The sequence below is a fragment of the Trachemys scripta genome, chromosome 3, assembly GCF_013100865.1.
Source record: "Trachemys scripta elegans isolate TJP31775 chromosome 3, CAS_Tse_1.0, whole genome shotgun sequence".
NCBI lineage: Eukaryota > Metazoa > Chordata > Testudines > Emydidae > Trachemys > Trachemys scripta.
The window spans coordinates 68,685,214-68,705,453 of record NC_048300.1 but is presented as its reverse complement, the minus strand read 5'-3'; the positions used below and the strand labels follow the sequence as shown (position 1 = coordinate 68,705,453).

Genomic DNA, 20,240 nt, shown 5'->3' with positions numbered 1-20,240 from the left:
CTGGAAATGTAACACATCCTTTAATTTTAGCATTTGAAAGTGTGATCCTAGAATATCTTTGGATTTAAAAAGAGAATGGAAGAAAATTTAATAACCAGCAACTGTAGTTTAAATGTATTTAGTAGCACATATATTGACAGCATAAGTATTTTACAAAATCTTGATCCAAATATAATTGTATCTAGCAGGCACTGCATATTTCAAAGTTAATGACAATACAAGGGTTCCAGATCCACCTTTTTATATAAAAAACATTTACCATATGTAGCCTTAAAATATCTGTAAATAAAAATGTGCTGGATTCAAATGATCTCTAGGGGGCACCAAAAGATCTAATTACAAACATTAAACTGTGGGTTCCACAATCTACAGATCATGTTGTCTGTGTAATCTAACAGGTGTGTGGAGAAATGCGTTTTCAGTTGAATCAAACCAAAATGAAGAAGGATGAGGCAGAAAAGGAGCACAGAGAGTACAGAACAAAAACTATAAGGGAGCTTGAAATTAAGGACCAGGTAAGAGATGATACTGCCATAACTTTGCAGTTATTAGAAACATAAGTAGGGTTATTTCTGCAGTTGGAATGATTCATTTTTCTGATACTGGTCATTTATTACTGTTATGTGGATTCTAAACTAATGGCAAAAAGCCAGCTATTACTATTAAAGAAATGCCTCTTGCCTGCCTTATCCTTGTTTTCAGCCCTAAAAAGGTGCAGTATTACCTAATACTCATCATATTCTTCATATACAGTGTATGAACACATATGATAGGCTCAATATGTATGAAATCTATGTAATATATACATATGGTTATACATCTCACTCATAAACACATAAAATGCATATGCATACAAAGCAAGACAAAACATAAACAAGGATAAAGTTTGAAGTATATAAGGCATAGTATATAATTTCTTTACCAATTTCTCTAAAGATTCAAGTTCAATTGATTTTTGTGATTCATAGAAAAGTTTCAAAGAAACATTTTATGCAAATATACCACTAAGAATTAATTGTTGGTAAGTTAAAGATGAGTTTGTATTACTTACAAAACTAGTGTATGCCTTGCAAGTAGACTGAGAAGACATCCCTTATTAGCAAAATTAATATTAGGGTGTACTGCAGCTTACTTCACTAATAGTTCAAACAGCTTTTATGTTGCATTTTTTTGAAATCTCCCTCTTTTCAATGTGACTCACCAGTTCAAATTTTCAGTGTTCAAACTTCCAATTCTTGTTTCATGAGATGACGTATACATGACTAGAGATTGGCAGTATGTTCTGAATACACAGAAAAGTGTTTACGTACGTTATATTTCAGTGTGTTTAAATTTTAAATACTACTTACAGCTGTTTATCCAGCATTTTAAAACTTTTTTTTTCCTTTTCAGCAAGTGAACAAATCAGTTCATCTGAAAGGAATATATGCAGGAAAAATGTAGTGTTATGAATTAAAAAGATATTTTCTTTAATAGTGCTACAAAACCTTGAAAAGTAGCCACAGAAAATTTCTAACCATTAACTTTTTTTAAAAAATGTATCTTAACTCAAAATTGAAACAATACTAAATGAAATTATAATCAAAAGACATATTATGTATTGTTTTAAGTTTTATATGTTTACTAGTTAAAATAATTCTTTTAAACTTATTTACTATATCAGATTATACAGCACAGCAATACAAGGGCCTTGTAAGTTTTTTCACTAGATCCTTATGGTCTAAGAACACTTGAAAAACAAAAATACAGGCTCATCTTCTGTCTTGACAGATATCTCAAATAAGAGAGTTGGCATAGTCTCGGCATTCTAATGAACTAGGAAATGTGCAATAGAGTATTCAAAGAAGAATCTTGCATTGAAAGTTTCATTCTGCAGCCTTCCCCAAGGTTAATTTTTTTGATGAACTAGACAATGTAACAAAATATTTAAGTTTACGTTTAGGATTACTTGTGCTTTACCATTATGGGGATAATTAAATGTTAAAAATGGTAATTAGCACTCTGGTACATTTTAAAAGGAGGGGTTGTTCCATGAAGAGTAACATACCATGTTTAGGTTTTCAAACGTTTTTTAAGGAAATGATTGCTGGATTCTAGAAAACCAACTGTATGTGTTTAAATAATCATTGTTCTTGGTATTTACTAGTCTTTTTCTAGGTTAGGTTTTTAATAACACTAGTAATCAGCAAAGCTCTATATGCTGAATAATATTCGAAACTACATAAAGCAATCTATGATAGTGAGATAAGTGTAGCTATTTTGCTTTGATAAATGTAAGAGGTCATTAAAATTCTTATTGTAAATAAGCTGTTCTTATTTTACATTTAGTTTCATGTTTAGAAAAGAAAAATGTAATGTCTCATCTTATGGATGGCAAAGCAGCAATTGTTCTTTGGTTTCTCAGCCGTGACCTGACCTTCTGGCTAAGAGACAGAGTTGATACCTTCCTTGGACACCATCTGTTCATAATAAATATATATTTAATTTTTAAACATGGACGGTGGGTCACTTAGCTGATATATTAGTATCTTATTTTACTTTAGTATGTTTTCTTTGAAATTGAGAAGAAAGTTGTAATTTCTTATTGTCCTTATTGAAAATTAGTTTAACATTCCATCTAATCAAAATATAATTTCTTAATTTATCGACAACATAATCAAGTTTTTTACGAAGTAGAGATTTTAAATAATTGGCTTAATGTACCCAGGTATGGTGGAAAAGTAATTTCTATATGTTCCTATTTGTACATATGGCTATTAAATATGTTCTCTTCTGACCAAAGTCCACACTTCTAATGGCTTGTTGAAGAGAAATTAAAATGAATTTAGGAAGAGAAAACATGATTAAGTTTCCGTTTTCTTTCTTTTCCCCTCTCTTTCACCCTCTACTGGGATTTAGGTCCTGTTCTAGGTGTACTTTGTACGTATTACATTCATGTGAAGTGTTAACATTGTAAAATATACAACCAAGACACATTTTGTTTTGTATACTAACCTGCTGCACCACCTTATCTGAAAATCCGTAGTATGAACATTATGATCCTATGGTATTTTAGGGTTCTGAAAAAACAGAATTTTATGGCAAGTATACCTGAGGGCATGTACACACAAAAATTGTACTATTTTAATTTTACCACTATTGTTAAAATCCAACCCCCCGCCTAATTTGTATTTATACTGGTATAATGGTGCTTTATACCATATAGCTTATTCCTTTTAAGGGACCTTTATACCAATATAACTGGGTCCACACTGGGGGGTGTACCAGTATAACTCTATTGGTTTAAAAAAAAAATGACACCCCCTCCCCAAACTGAAATGCAACATTATACTGGTATGAAGACCATATGTAGACCAGGCCTTAATGTATGGCAGAAGATTTTTGCATATTTAATGCAATATAGACTTCACTTTTTAGTACCTTCCATGGAATTTGAGGTATTATACAATACATTTAATAATAAAATAATTTGTACACAGCTAATGCAGTATAATGGGAAAAGTACTTTAGACACACTGTGAGTTCAGGTTTCAGAGTAGCAGCCGTGTTAGTCTGTATCCGCAAAAAGAACAGGAGTACTTGTGGCACCTTAGAGACTAACACATTTATTTGAGCATAAGCTTTCATGGGCTACAGCCCACTTGTTCGGATGCATAGAATGGAACATATATTGAGGAGATATATATAATACACACATATATAGGATGAAAAGGTGGGAGTTGTCTTACCAACTCTGAGAGGCCAATTAAGTAAGAGGGGAAAAAAAGCTTTTGAAGTGATAATCAAGATAGCCCAGTACAGGCAGTTTGATAAGAAGTGTGAGAATACTTACATGGGGAGATAGATTCAATGTTTGTAATGGCTCAGCCGTTCCCGGTCTCTATTCAAGCCTAAGTTGATTGTATCTAGTTTGCATATCAATTCAAGTTCAGCAGTTTCTCATTGGAGTCTGTTTTTGAAGCTTTTCTGTTGCAAAATTGCCACCCTCACGTCTGTTACTGAGTGACCAGACAGGTTAAAGTTCACCTGCACATCTACCAATGTGATATATGCCATCATGTGCCAACAATGCCCCTCTGCCATGTACATTGACCAAACTGGACAATCTCTACGCAAAAGAATAAATGAACACACATCTGACATCTGGAATCATAACATTCAAAAACCAGTAGGCGAACACTTTAAATCTATTTGAGAAATCTTATTTGAGAAATCTGTACAAAGTGTTTTTCATTTTTACTTATTGTTTATTTGATTTTTTTCCAATAAATAAAAAGTTAAAAACAAAGCCAAATCCTTAGTGAGACTGATAAACTATAGGAAAGCAATCTTTTAGGATTGGCTTTAAAATTAGACCTAGCATTGTCCTGAGAGAGAAAATGAAGAACTGAGTTCCAGATCTGCGGCAGAATGAAAGGTTCAAAACCCAGAGGACTTAAACGAAGGAATAGGAGGCTCGTGGATCTAGGCTTCAGAGCCCAAAACAGTATATAAAGGAATTGGGAGAGCATTGACCTGCATGGGCTAGATCAGAGGTGGGCAAACTAAGGCCCGCGGGCCACATCTGGCCCACAGGACCGTTCTCCACGGCCCCTGAGCTCCTGGCCCAGGAGGCTAGCCCCTGGCCCTTGCCCTGCTGTTCTGCCTCCCCCGCAGCCTCAGCTCAGTGTGCCACCAGCGCAATGCTCTGAGCGGTGGGGTGGTGAGCTCCTGGGGCAGTGTAGCTGCAGAGCCCAGCCTGACCTGGTGCTCTGTGCCACACAGTGTGCGGCTGGCTCTAGCTGGGTGGCGTTGGTTGCCTGTCATGGTGCAGCCACCCTGCCAGTTACTCCAGGCAGCATGGTAAGAGAGCAGGGGAAGGGGGTTGGATAGGGGTTGGGGCGGTCAGAGGGCAGGGAACATGGGGGTTGAATGGGGGCAGGAGTTCTGCGGGGGGGGTGGATGGGGCAGAGGTTCTGTGGGGGCAGTCAGGAATGAGAAGAGGGGTTGGATGGGGCAGCTTGGGGCATTCAGGGGTTGGGGTTCCGGGGGGGGGGCAGGGGACAGGGGGAAGGGGGGGGGGGGGGGGGGCGGGGGCGAGAGGGGGGGGCGGGTGTTGGATTGGGGGTGGGGGCTGTGCCACGCCTGCCTGTTTGGAGAGGTACAGCCTCTCCTAACTGGACCCTCCATACAATTTCTGAAATCCAATGCGGCCCTCAGGCCAAAAATTTTGCTCGCCCCTGGGCTAGACCCAGTTGAAAGATGTACATGTTTCAGCATTTTTGTAAATAATAAAAGGCACCTATGTTGTATAGTGATTATTCAACAAGAATCTAGGATGGGGAATGGAATTGTGTATGAGAAAGCGTTTTGAAAAGATATTTATAGAATGTTTTACCTGGTAGGCCGTAAAACAATCACTTAATGTAATCTAGTTTAGAAAGTACGGATGCAAGGTTTACTAACTCTGCATAGGCCAATGTTTAGACGTGTTCATGAAATGTTAAAAGGAGGATCTGATATAAGGGCTAATATAACTTTCCAATAACAGACCAAGATCAAGGACTGATTAATTTAAATTCATTTTTTTGAAGCAGTATTACCAACTTCAAGTGATTAAAAAAAATCATGAGCCTAAAAATTACTAGATTTTAAAATAATATATTTTGTGTTTTTTATTTACCTTCTGGTTTTTGAGCCTGTAGGAGTCATGTTCTCAAGCTTTTCTCTGCATCCCTGAGGACTAGCAACTTCTTTTCCCCCAAATAAAAGCTGAGATTTTCATGTAACCACTAGACTTCACAAGATGGGGCTTTACAAAAATCACCAGATGGGATGAGAACCTCAGTAAAATGGGAAGAGTTGACAACCTTGACAAAGTTAGGCTAGTACTATATATTGTGTATGTATGTATTTAAAACCAGTATAGCTATTGTGATTTTAGTCAGAGATGTAATGATTCCATTAGCTGGGCAGACAAGAGTGTGCTTTAGCCACAGAAAAGAGAGCATAGGGAAGTCTTTTTGCTCCAAAAAAAGCTAAGGGAAATGTACAATTACAATTGTACAAAATGTGCAGTTTTGATTGTCTTACTTTGTCCTGAATGGCCAAAGTATTGAGGCATCTAGGAGACCAGGATGTGATAATTTGTATAACTATTTTCTGATTTTCTGTGTTATTTTATATAGTTCAAGGCTCCCACAATATTTTTTTAAAATATATTATTATATACAAAAATCCCCCTGTGTGTTTACTTTAACAAGAATCTGTTAGATGACACCCTCCACCCCACACTCCTTGAGGAATGGTTTTAAATTTACAGGGCCCAGTTTTCAAATATGGCTTGGGCTCAGGAATTATGAAGCCCAGTAGCTCTTGATCAAGAAATTTATAAGAATCATTAGTGATCTCTCCCCCATCTCCTCTGGAAAAAATAAATCCATGACACAAGTTACGTTAATTTATCATGTAAAATTGCATAGTAAAATAGTCAAGATAGGAAATGTGAAAGTTAGGGTTGAACAAAACCTAAGGTGAACTACCTTTGAGGATTATAGTAAAGTCTTTGTGTTCACATCACCAACCAAAGAAGGGAAATGCTTGACTGGTGAACAAAGGGCACAACTCTATTTAACACCAATCACTAAAATCAGACTTGGCACAAATAGTAAGCCCGCACCAAGTCTTTCCTGGATGTATTCAACAGTCCTCTGTCACCTCACAGGAAGTCCCAAGCATATGGCTTTGACTACTGCAGTCCAGTACCATTATACATTAAGCTCCCTACAGTACACAAATGTCATTTTGCTGTTTAGAGGATCATGGTTTTTACTCTAATGACCTTTGGCTCTTTCTGCAGCCTTTCCAAAGCTCGTGTAGTTTTGGTAGTGGATTCCACCGCAAATATTATTTAACCTACTGAATTTTCAAGGACTACTTGCAGAATCTGTTACAGTTAATAAATCTGTTCTAATATGCAAGACAAATATACCACAAGTGAGTGAAATCATGGGGTGTTTTTATGCAAGAAAACTTACACAGACACAAGAGTAATACCTGGAACCTCATTATCATTAAAACAAAACTTTAAATTGCATATCCCAATGTGACCATATAGATAGAAAAGCTGCTTGCTTAAAAATAGTCTGACAAAAATGTCCTCACACCTCTTCTTAGATGATTTGCTTAAAATTGTCCAACAAAGATAGAATGTGCTCACCACAAATTAATGCGGTGGGTCTTTGTCCAGGCAGCAGGAAAAAGAGGACAGGGCTCCTTTAAGGACTCCGGCTGCATTTGGGTCATGAGGGAGGGGAAACGGGGCAGACTTACCTGAATGGAGCCAAGAGGGGAACAGGCAGTGGCCAAACCAGGTGGGGGCACTGACCTACTATGCTGAGGTAGAAAGGTTCTGTGCTGGGCCAATTCTTTACACCTTCGTCACAAACTGACTTTTGGCTTATTTGGTTGTAATGGATTGGCTTTATTATCTATAGATGGTGCAACCGTCTACCACCACTACCTGGCCAGATGCATTCCATCTTCATGGGCCTGCACAATTGTAATGTGCTAGCACAACTCGGCCTGCTGTTGCTGGGTCCTGTGAGAGCCAAGCTAGACCTTACAGCTGTCTGGATCCTCTACTATGTTGTCGAGTTGGATCCTGCTTTGAGGCCTGTAACTAACTGACCTGGTAAAGTTTGCTCCTGATATGATGATTCTTTCAAAACTGATGGGGAAAATATCACTTCCAGGCTGAGACCCTGCAATTAAATATGAACATAACCTTTAATCATAGTGTTGTTGTCTCTTCCACTCTCTTATAATATCACATGTGAAAAATTAATTAGAGTTCATGAGCATTAGAAATAGTATGAAATGGCTTTTGCTATGAAAGTGCCCATAGTTTGTGTTTTTACTTTTATCTGACAGCAATATGGGGTAAAATAAAAATGGTTAAACAGACCAGAAAAAATGATGGTTGCATCAGTCTTCCCACTGATATTGTGGGATCAGCTCTGTGCTGCTGTGTCTGTCATAGCCACCCTCACCGCTTGCCTGTAACTATCTGCTGCTGCTGTGTGGGAGGGAGGACAGACCTCCATTTCCATCCAGCTCTATACTGGTGCAAGCTGTGGAGAGAGGTAATCCCACTTCACTCCTCTCAACTGCTTCTTCGTGGGGATAAGAGAAGTGCTGCTTAGCCTCCTCTCATCATTTTTCATAATGAGATGAGAGTAAGTTTCCTCCTCCTTCAAAACAAACAACAAACAAAATGCAGCCATAACCCCCACAGCCTTAAAATATCTTGCTCCAGAGTGAGTTTTATTAAACCCATTTTTTGCTCACCTTTACTGGTGGTTGCTGAGCTAATCTCTGGTGCCCCCGTGCTTGCTATTAAAAATGTCTCCATAGGAATTTACCTACATACTGGGGCTGAAAGTGCTGCTCCAAAAGAAGTTATTGCAGTTCAGACACTTTGGCAAACCAAATAACAGTATTTTCAGAAAAGTAATATAGTCAAAATCCCAACAATGTTACATGTTCTGGGCGTTCCCCCTTGTTCAGCTGTCTAGGTATTCATCCTACAGTCATCTCTGTAGTATCGGAATACCAGATCGGTCTTGGGGTTGCCCAGAGAGAGGCCACAAGGGCCCTTGCTAGTTGTCCGTTGACCAGTATTATCAACCCCAACAGTTTGAAAATCATGAATCAAAAATATGTAGGTCTTTTATTTATTTATTTGCTTTATTTATATACACACGTACACACTAAAATCTTGTCAAAAGTCTTTCTTTTAGTTTTTGAACTCCCACTTTTGTGTGTGTGTGAGAGAGAGAGAGAGAGAGAGAGACAATTACAAGTTGAAAATTCTACCTTAACTGCATCGAAATGTGCCCCACACAAACAGGACCGTGCTCCCTGACACCCCCATTCCTCGCTCTTCATTGAAAAGTTTCTCTTCTCTCCCCCTCCTCCCTACCCCAAGTAGGTCCCCTACAGCACCAGCATTCTCTCCAGCAGGCTCTTGTGATGCTCCACTGCACTTCCCTCCGCAGCAGCCTGCAGGCGAAGGAGCATCACCTGAGCTCCTATCTCCATTCACGCTCTTTCACTTGCTGTGGTAGTGGAAGAGGGGATGGTGAGGTCACGGCTACTGATTTTGGGAACAGGGCATCTCTGCTGTGCCGCACCTGTTTCAATGCTTTGGCCTTGTGAGCACACAAGAAGCCATTGCTAAGATTGCCTGCAGCACAAATAGCTCAGTGGCCTCTGAGCTGCATGTGTTTTATCACACAGTTGAAAGAGCCTCCAAAACGGCAACAGTCACAATGATATGAGCGTTGACAACACAGGATTACAGCCTGCACTGTTTCAGTGGGTTGCATCATTTGTCTCTTGGGATCTTTAGATGGCCTATTGATTTGTGTGCTGGTCAGAAGACTTAAATCCTTAAATGGGGTTGAATACAAAGCAGGGGCCTATTTTGCTACTATGCTTCCCCTTCCTTAACTGCCTTTTCCATCCACTCCTGAACTGGCGTTGAGTTCCACCCCAACGTTTGGTTTTGTGTTTTGGTCTAGCAACATTGTGTACCTATCTGCTCTTGTTTTAATTACCTAGTCACATGAAACATTTTTTTCCCTTTTTTGTAATACGTACATTTTAGCGGATCTTATGAGACATATACATTTTTAACCAAATTTTTACTACTTGTTTGTACAGCCTCACAATTTATCACATTTTCATAGCATTTATAGAAAGTTTAAATTTTGAAGCCAAGTGTAGGCTTTGGATGTTCTTGATTCCCATCCTGTTAGCAATTTTAAAAACAAACAAACCACGTGCACTGTTGGGGACTGTTCAGGATTATCCTGGTGATGACTCTAGCTCTCTTTACAAAGGTGGATAGTTTTTCTGATGCAATCTGCTGTGTCAGATGGCCCTGTCTGGGAGGCCGGAGGTTTAGAGACTGCTCAGAACATAGGGCTGCCTGATTGATATCAGAATTAATATAGGGAGTTGCTCATAGTTGGAAGAAATGGCTACAGTTGACCCCTACTGCGGGGAATATCTGCATGTGCAGTGATGGATTTTTTTTATGTCATGTCCAGAATAAAATATTTTGAATTTTTACTACATACGTGCAAAAATATCTTTTCATTAGCTTGAATATATAGCACGGTATGAATGATTTATTATCTGAAAAATTATGTAATATAAGACCGCAATAAAAATTACTCTGTCTGGGATCAAAATTATGTTAAAAATGTCACATACACTATTTAAAAGCAATTATATATCCAAGTATGCTTGAATATTCACACTACCTCATACTGAAGGCAACTGCAGGGATGAAGTATAGCCACAGTCCAGCAAAGATTTACACATATACTTAACTTTATGCACAATGAGTGTTTCTGTTAATGTAAATGTGGCTATTTGCATTGAGGAAAGTTGAACATGTGAGCATCTGGGCCTGCATATGTGGGAAATGCCATGTTGAACAGTGGCAGATTTAGAGTTAGTGGAGCCCTGTTCGCACCTTCGTTTTCGGGGGTCATCGTAAGTAATATTTTGTAAAGAGGCACTTTCAATTGCCAGTATTGCCTAATTTGTCAAATGATCCTGACTCATCATATTTTGCAAATAATTTTAACTTGTTTCAATACAGAAAAACGTTCACCAGAAGCATTTGTGACAGGTATTGTTAAAAATATTTTCAGAATAGTTTCTACATTTGGAAAGGTTGCCTGCAAACCGTCACATACAAGTCTGTACAAATCAACTGATTATCTCGAAGCACAGACCTCATCATTTTCGATTAAAATGAATGAAATGTTTCACTTCATCTTGAAAAATTTGTCTATGTTCTCTCAGTAGAATTCACTTAATTTCTTACTGTAGAGGCTTTTAGCATTTTCGTCCATACTTCTGTCAAAAAAAACGCAAAATAAATCCACACTTTTCTTTAGAGATTCACCTCTCCTCTGCAATTGCACTATTATTATGTCACAAGTAACACTGACGGTCTCAACGATAATCTTCTCTTTCCCTTTTAAATTGATTTCATTGTCTCTAGTTTCATTGAAAAATAACTTCCTACTTTTTTTACGCTTCTCATCAGATATATCAAAGGAACCTATATTTTCTGTTCATATTCGTGCCTCTGCTTCCACCGAGCTATAATATTTTCCAACTTCCATGACAAAAATTTTAACTGAGGCTAACAATTGTGCAGCATTCAGTAAATTTGTATCAACCTTTTGCAGCGACGGTGCAACCTTTAATGCTGATGGCATTAATTCTTTAAAGTAAAGGGTTCCACAAAACAGTAAAAATAGCAATATCGTACTTTTCAAACTTCTGCTAAGGATTTTGCTTCAGTTTTCACGCATGTTTTTTTCAGAAATTGATGTGGATATGTCTAATAAGGTTTTCTTTATATCATCATAGCTCATTTTCAAAGCCAAAACAGCATCCGCACGAGCAGACCACCCGGTGTCACAAATTCTTTAACTGTCAAATGTTTTTCATTTGCCTGCTCCAAGTGTGATTGTAACATACTCCACCAATGCATGGAAACTGGAAAAAAAGCATACACGTTTTGAAAAAAGTCAAAAAAATGTGGAGCTCCCTTACAAGATTCGGCTGCACTGTTGGAAATTAAATGTAAGGAATGGCTGGAATGTGGTATGAATAAAGCAGAGGGGCTTGCATTGTTCAGTCTTGCCTGTAGACCTGAATATTTTCCTGCCATATTTGTGGCGTTGTCATGGGCAGAGCTTTTGATAATTTTTCATGTCCAAACCTGAATTTGCAGTGAATTCCAAAACAGTTGTCTCTAGACATTCAGAAGTGTGGGATTTTAGTGGGACAAAACAAATCGCTCCCCAACTTGACCATTGCCAGTCACATATCTTAAAATTAATGTTAATTGGTCTACATGATTCACATCTGGTGTTGAATTGACTATTATGGAATAGTACTTGGCATCCTTTACTTCATCAGTGAATTGGTTTCTAAGCCGCTCTGCCATTATATTGATGAATTTATCATAGGTTTGGTGTGTTAAAAAGTTGGTCTTCCCTGAGCCACAATACTGATAATTTTTCAAATGTTTTTTGAGGAAAATTGTCAAATTCACCAAGACATTCAAGTCAGGTTAAAAAAATTACTTTTTTGATTTGACAATGGTGACTCATCATGTCCTCTTAGAGGTAGTCCCAAAGAAGACAGCAGTTTGACCATGGCAACATGTCTCAGCACTTTCCTCCAATAAGAATACTCCTTTTCAAACTGAGCCGATAACACAAAATCAATTCTTCCAGATAATTTACACCTTTGAACGAGCTTACACATTGCATGAATATGAGCTTTGGAAGTCTCATGATCAGCAATATGTCTTGCAACATTTCTCCATTAAAGTACCCATCAACAAATGTTTGTTTTTCCTTTACTATGGTCAGGGAATAATTTGAAAACATATCAGTAGACCACCTTAGTGGTGTCTGAAAAAATCAACCAAATTCTCATTTCTGTCATCCCATTTTTCTTCATCCTCAGAAAATGGGACTCAATGAAGACCTCTAAATTGCTTTTGTCCTGCAACCTCATACTCTTTTCTCAAATTTTCCATATTACCTACGTTTTTTGGTTTATTTACTAAGAATTATTCTATCATATCTAATTAAATAGATTTTGGCCATAATGCAATGTCTTCAGGATAGGTTTCTTCCTTTAATTCGACAAAATTACCAATATTTTGTAGTTCCATTGTCCATTCAGAGTCCACTTGTTCAACTTTTGCAGTCGTGGTTTCCCCACAACTCAGCAAGTGATCAGATAATTCCGATGTTTCCTTGCTCATACTTTCTGATCAATGTCCATTATTCAATACTTCAAGCTTTTAAAAATAAGATGACAAACTGTCTTTTTGCTTAGCTTCGTCTTCTTGCCTCGCCTTCATCTTTTTGCGTTTTTGACTGCCAGACTCAGTGTTGCTTCATTGCTAAAAAACTGACCTTGATTTTAGGCAGATTAAAAATGTCTGAAAGAACAGGGGCCTAGCCACCGTTGGGCCTGGGTGGGCCATGAACACCCAATTAGGTTTATCGCAGTTAATCCCACGTTTTTATCTAGCTCTGTAAAAACGGGATTTTTAACCATTACATACTAGTGACAAATCACAGGCATTGTTGCAAAGAGCAGGGGAGGGTGCTTTTGTTCAATTGGATAATTGGTCAAGCAGACAGACTTTGGCAAATGACGATTTCCCTTAGTTGCTGTTATGCTATCGCCAAGACAGCGAAAAACTGGCAAAGCAAAATTCTTTGCTAGACTACTTAAAAAAAAAAAAAAATGTTTAGAGCTAAGTTCGCAGAATGCAGAAAGCCTGGACTGCTTCGTGACTTGCAACACTTACGAAATTCAGTCATTTGTCAGATTTGTCCTGCATATTCTCCGCAGAAAGGCAATCATCACTGAGATATATTTTTTAAAAAAGGATCTCACTTCTTACTTTATGTTCCTCTATTTTCATAATTATTAAAGAGACCACAAGACTGAAATATCAAATGAAAAAATACTATAGCTTCATGATACCTATATATCCATACACACACACACTTTTGCTGAACACATGTAGCAGTATTTTGTATGTACAGAACTGTTTTTCAGTTAATTTTGTTCATCATTGCACCTCAGATCAAAGGAGATTGGTTTAAGAATTAATGTTCTTGGCTTTTTAAAATAAATTTGGCTTCTAGCCTATTCTTGATTTGTTATAAGGCTTCCGAAGTATTTTTCTGAATTCAGTTCAATGTAGGATTTTATCTTTTATCAGTGGTTAATCATTTTCGTTTGTGAAAGATTTCTTTGCCTTTTCTGTCAGCTCTGCAGTTATTCTGAGTTCTATGAAAAACATCTGCTAGCTTAGAAATTTAAAGTTGCAGTTTTCTGCATAGAATACAGTCTGCATTAATATGGACAAGAATTAAAGAATTATTTTAATTTTGTAATTTGACCTGTTTTGAACAAAATTATCAAAGTGTTTAGAAGTAAAGAGATGTCTAGTTAGTTAAATGGAAAATTTTCACAAAACACTTTAGCATGGTTAAATGAAGATAGTCGGTTGGATTTAATTTGAGAAGAGGCTGTTTAAAAAAAATTTTTTTTATGAGAAATCATTCTTTACATTTTTGTATGAAGTTGCATTAGTTTACTTTGAGCCTATCTACAGTGTGTTAATGTGAAAATACCTGTACGATTGTATAAGGGTTCTTCCCCTACAATCTAATGAGTGAGAAGTAAAATGCTTGTTTGCTTTTTAGTATTATAAGAAAAAGACTGCAAAAGGTACTTGTTTCCTACAAAAAGGGAGGTTTAAAACGTAAGTACTTGTTGATTAGGATGTCTGAAATTAGTAATTTACAGAGACAAACAATGTATTGTAGTTTCTTATATTTTTCCTAAAAAGTTGATTTTATCTAGTAAAACTTGATCCTTCTGTTTTTGAATAATATATTATTTTTTGTTTTCATTTATTTGTGGTGTACTGAAATGGCAGTTCTTTTATTGGGTTTTATTCTGTCGTCTTTTTACAGACAAAGTTTCTGTTTATGTCAAAGGGAGTTTTAACAATTGAGATGGAAGACAAGATTACATAATATATATATTTTTAAGTTACATACAAAAATATTTAAAGAATGCTAAAGTTACAAAATCAAACACTCAGAAGTTGCCTGTGCAATGTTAATGAGGTGAATATGCATAGGAAGTCTGTGATAGAGCCACAATACATGAGAATGTCCTTTTGTGTTCTTGCAACTCACTGCCTTTTTTTCTGTCTATCCTGTGGACCGAAAGAAGCAAATATCCTGAAGAAATAATACATGAGCATGTAATTAAAAATGGTACCATGATATAAATATACAATCAGGTCAAATTTAAGGTTTCATAGACATGATTATCATCAAAAAATTCCAGATGTGAAAGATTAATGGCCTGCTTTTGATTCTGCACTACTATGTGAGTGAGCTCAAATAGCAACCACTGCATGCAGTTCCATGGATTGGAGGGGGCAAAACTTCCTCCCCCACTTCCATAGAATTCTCTTGTGCTTAAGTTACTCATAAAACGTTTGGGAACCAGGATTTAACACTAAAAGAATAAACACACTGTCTTATAATGTCTCTCTCTTTACAGCCACATTTATGATTTATAACTGCACTTCCTGATGATCAAATGTAAGTTTTAATTTTGTAAAGGGATGTATTATTTTTTGTACTACACTAATACACTTTGACGTCTGCTAAAATGCTATTATCATCACTTCCCATGCTCTGACCGCATTACTTCACACCTTGCCTCCTTTAGTTTAATGTCCCTTTTAAGCACATCAGATTTAAGTTCCTTGAACTTCAAAAGTTCAAAGTTTTTTACAAAATGTTGTCACCACCTACATCTGCTTTCAGTTCTCCCTTACTCTCTTCCCATACCTTTCTCCTCATGTTTTCCTTATCCCAGAGCTTGACTATATGACAAGCCAGGGTCTGACTCAACAATGCAATAGTTTGCCACATATTAACTCACCATATGGACCCTACTACTGTGCACTAAAAGTTCCATAATGTGCTTTGACATACTGCTGTTTGAAACCAGACTACAACATTGCGCTAGGAATGTGCATCAGCAGGGTCTGTATTGACACTTTGTGCATGACACACTGGCATGCACTAGAATTTACGCCCCAGCTTGTGTACACAAACACAACATGTGGACTGGGTTTGTAACTTGGAGGGAGGAGGGGAGACCGTTTACAGGAGTTTCCCAGGATGCAAACACATCACAACCATAGATAAAGATACCCTTCAGATCACCCTTATACATTGGACCAAGTGTCCTCAGGATTGATTGGACTGATGCACAGCCAGTTTATAAGGCTGTCTGAAACAGTCATATCTTTCACTATTGTGTAAAGTGGCCTCAAGATATGTAATATGCTATGTTTCAGGAGTAGTATCAGAAACTACTGGCTGAATTATCAGACCAAACTACTTAATGGTATTTGTGGTTTGGATGGTACTCCTTCTAAGGTGTTGATACACAGCAATAAATGAGGGTTTATTTTTTGTTAATCAAGACTTCATTGTGCTTGGACGAGAACAAGCTCATTGGGACTTAATCCAAATAAATTTGGGGATACTTTAGGATCTCTAATTGCACGGGTGCTTTTGGTGTTCAGGGTGCCTTTTTATTATTTCTTTTTGCTGTGATGATTGATTGTAATTGTTTCTGACGTGAACTTTTCCAGCCTTATCCACTCCTTTGTGGGTTACTACAATGCTATCTACATGGGCTCTTGGAAACCCACTTGGAAAGTACAGGTGACATGGAATGCTGTAGTATGCCTGCTTAATGCCGAATATTTTGGGGAGAAAATTATGCCAGTACTTCAGACTATAATGGCTCCCTGACTGATTCTGGTTGGAAGTCGTGGGCATATATTGATCTTTAAAGCCCCACCAGAGGTACATTGTTTGGGTCCCAGCTACTTTGACAACCTGCTTTTCTCTTTCTGCATCCTTATGACAATTGAGATCAGCTGATGCGTTCTTACCTTCAATTTTTTGATTTGAACATCTGGCAGATGGAGGCAGGGCATTTTCAACAGAGGTCTCTACTTTGGAATTTGTTTCCCACTTTGGTCCGACAGAACCTGAGCCTATTTACCTTCAGGAGACAGTTTAAAGCCCATCTGTTCACTTAGGCTTTTCCCTGAGAGGGTGATGATAGGGTGTGTTTATGTTTATAGTTGCAAAATAGAGGTTTTAAAATATTTAGTTGACATTTGTCAACTACTTTTTGTTGTTGGTTTTTTTTTAAAATGTGGCCGTTCATGAATACATTTTTTTTTTTTTTTTAAATAAAAGGTATGTTGCAGGAGTGTTGCTTACCTCTGAAGATGGGAAAGAACTCAGGCAAAAAAATAAATAGGATTAGGGAAAACGAACATTAATGAACTGCTGCTGCTGCTAACTAGACTAGAACATAGTGAATCTGTTCAGACTTTCATTCTATCGAACTTAAATGTGATACCCTTTGGAAATGAGCAAAATTAAGATTTTTTTAAAACGCATACTTACCATCTAAAAAATGTTACTGGTCCAATACATTACTTATATTGAATACATCCAATACACTGAATTAATTTATTATGATTTCCCAGTTTCTACATCTTTGTGTTAAACAGTAAAACTTGCCGCTAGTTTGTTTATTTTGTATACTTTCAGGAAATGAAAAATATTGTATGGAAACATTTAGACAGATTTTAATCTGATTTTCATTCATGAAACATCATTGGAACTCTTAAAAAATGTAATTTCAACAAACTAGAATATAACTCCTAACAAGAAAGTAATGTTTTATTAGAAATGCAAAAGGACTGTATTAGGAAAAAAATGCTTTACACACTGATACCTTTTGTTGGCTGTGGATAATGAATTGTTTGAGACATCATGACTTACTATAAATGCTTTGGGCTAATATTTTTATGAAGAAACAGAGACAACATAACTATGAAGGTGTTTCAGGAATTCATATTTACACTGGAATACGTTCCTTTTTATTTAAAGTATTTGAATATTTAAGTAAACTGGAGAAGAATGTTAGTGGAAAGTGCGATGGTGTGGCATAAAGGTACCTGTATAAGTGTTTAAATACTGAACAAAGTTTTGCTACGAAAGGTATTTTCTGTTTTGGAAGATGGGATAGTTCTTTTAGTATTTTTGAGGTAGTTAATGTAGGACTTTTATTTCTCTTTGAAAATTGTATGTGCTTAGAGACATGAGAGAGGCTTACAATATATACGCTAGAAACAAAGACCCCAATCCTGCAAAACATGCACATGCTTAAATTTAGCACATCAGTAGTCTAACTAACTTTAACTGGACTGTTCAAGTACTTAACATTAAGTAGGTGTGTATGGCCTACTTATGTGAAGAAGGCAACAAGATTTGATAGTGGTCAGCATCTTATATGATCAGGCCCCACAAATAAGAGCTCTTTTAAATGAATACAAATGGTAAGAAACACCTTAATGCCTTTTAAAGTGCAATATGAAGTGAATACAAATCAAATGTATTTTTTTTTTTTTTTTAATAAGTTGTTTGAACAGAGAACACATTGGAACTAAAATTTTATGGGGGGCATTCTTGTACAATAATATTCATGGGGAACATTTTTGTACAAGAATATTATCAATGTTCATGTTGATGTATCTGTTTTCATAGGCTTAATATTTTAATAAGAAAAAATGGTGAAATAAGATATTAATAAAATAAATGAGCTTTGATACTTCAAATTACTTCCTTTCATTTCCTTGTTTCTTTATTAAACTTTATTTTTACACACCAAAGAACTCCGTTCCTTTTTTCATTAAATGAAATCATGCTTTATTTTTCTAATAATTTTTGATGACATAAGGTAGATTGTCTTAAAATTTACCTACATATATTTTTAAAATGTATTTTCTTATATATTTTTAAAGGAAATAGAGAAATTGGGATTAGAGCTGAATGAAAACAAACTGCGTTTGGAACAAGCACAGCAGGATGCAGCAAGAGCCAAAGACGAGTGCCTAAAACTGACAGAACTGCTGGGTAAATCTGAGCACCAACTGCACCTCACCAGGTACTCCTTATCTTATTACATGCCACAGCACCAATTTCATTCTGCTAATTTTTGCCACAGGCTTCCCCACAGTTGTTGCAGATACTCATCATCATTCACTGCATGCATTGCTTTCGGGCGTTTTAGGAGAAGTGAAGATGTGGTAAATAAAGCATCCATTTACCTAAATGATGATCTTTCAAAAAGCCAAAATACATTTATTAAATAAAAAGTCTGTAAACACCAAACTGTACAGCATTTATTGGTTTAGAAACTCTGCTGCTTCAAATTTGTGCATTTAGGGTATTGTGACATAACAATGTAAATACTTACTGATGTCAATTATGAAGCTATACTTCATCTGAGATTAAATAGTGTACATCATTTAACACACTAGGAATATAGGGAGAGATTCGGGACAGATCCATGAGAATAGCATTTCTGTCATTTGCCTCAGTGCAAATAATAAGATTGACAGAAACATGTTTGTGTCACACAATCTGGGCTCTTTAAAGACTTATTCCATCATTGAACATAAACTACCAACCTATACTTAATTCTTACTATTAGACCTGTAGAGAAAATTCCAGAGTGGCAACTTGCTGATCATTAATTCCACCTTGAGTTTCAATAACGGTTAAAATTTCTCTTTTTGCTAAATACACGGCTGCTTCTTTCAATCTTTTGTATCACTTTTATCTGTTGGTAAAAATCCAGGGTCAGATTTGAGGCCCTTACTCAGTCCTAAATTAGACAAAAACTCTCACTGGAGTCAATCTAAACTTACCTGAATAACAGCCTAATTGACAGTGGAGTATTCACACTCCTGGTCTAATCCAGCACCCACTGAATTTAGTGAGAATTTTATCATTGATTTCAATGACAGAAGAATCGGATCCAATATAAACTTTCTAAATTGATTTAATCAATCTTTTATTCAGCTAAATTTCAGTGTTATTCAGAGCACGGTAGTTTAACAGATGGAAGAAAGCACCACAGTAACAGCCTGTATTCAGAGAAAAAAATATGCTAGAGGTTGATGAACTTGAAAAAAGTTTTGGGTGAGTTGTTAAGATATCTAAAGTTTGGATTTAGCAGAACTTCCTTAATAATGATTTGTTGTGATAGTTAACCAAATGGTTTACCAAGCTACGTTTTAGCAAAAGACTGATCAGGGATGATAAAGCTGTGTGATATCGTTGAGAAAATCCTAACACATATTTTCTGAGAAAATCTTTAACTCTCTTAATAATACAGATTAATAACTATAAATTTAACATGGTTCAACACTTAAATCTGGGTGCATAATGGGTGCAAAACGATTCAGGTAGCTGTTTAATTACAGACATTTCACTATCTGACTTAGTGTATACAATATGGCCTTTTGTTTATAAAATAAAAAGTATGCTCATGCTGATTTAGTATATAGTTCTAACTTTTTTATAAAAAGGGAGATATAGGGGCCAAATCTTCCCCTTAAAAGTCACCAAATTCTATAATTATCTGTTCTGTTACCACCCTCATAGGGTGGCCAAGTGTCTGGTTTTCAAACGGAAAGTCGGGTCGAAAAGGGGACCTGACAGTATCCA

General features: G+C 36.6%; 1 protein-coding gene across 3 annotated transcripts in view; it reads left to right on the top strand.

The window, feature by feature from the left end:
* SDCCAG8 (SHH signaling and ciliogenesis regulator SDCCAG8) overlaps nucleotides 1-20,240 on the top strand; it is a 151,365-nt gene that overhangs the window by 46,905 nt on the left and 84,220 nt on the right. For all 3 annotated transcript variants that reach the window (XM_034765009.1, XM_034765011.1, XM_034765008.1), the window contains exons 12-13: nucleotides 399-515; nucleotides 18,530-18,672. In XM_034765009.1, the coding sequence (XP_034620900.1) occupies nucleotides 399-515; nucleotides 18,530-18,672 (260 nt within the window). The remainder of the gene's footprint in view (nucleotides 1-398; nucleotides 516-18,529; nucleotides 18,673-20,240) is intronic.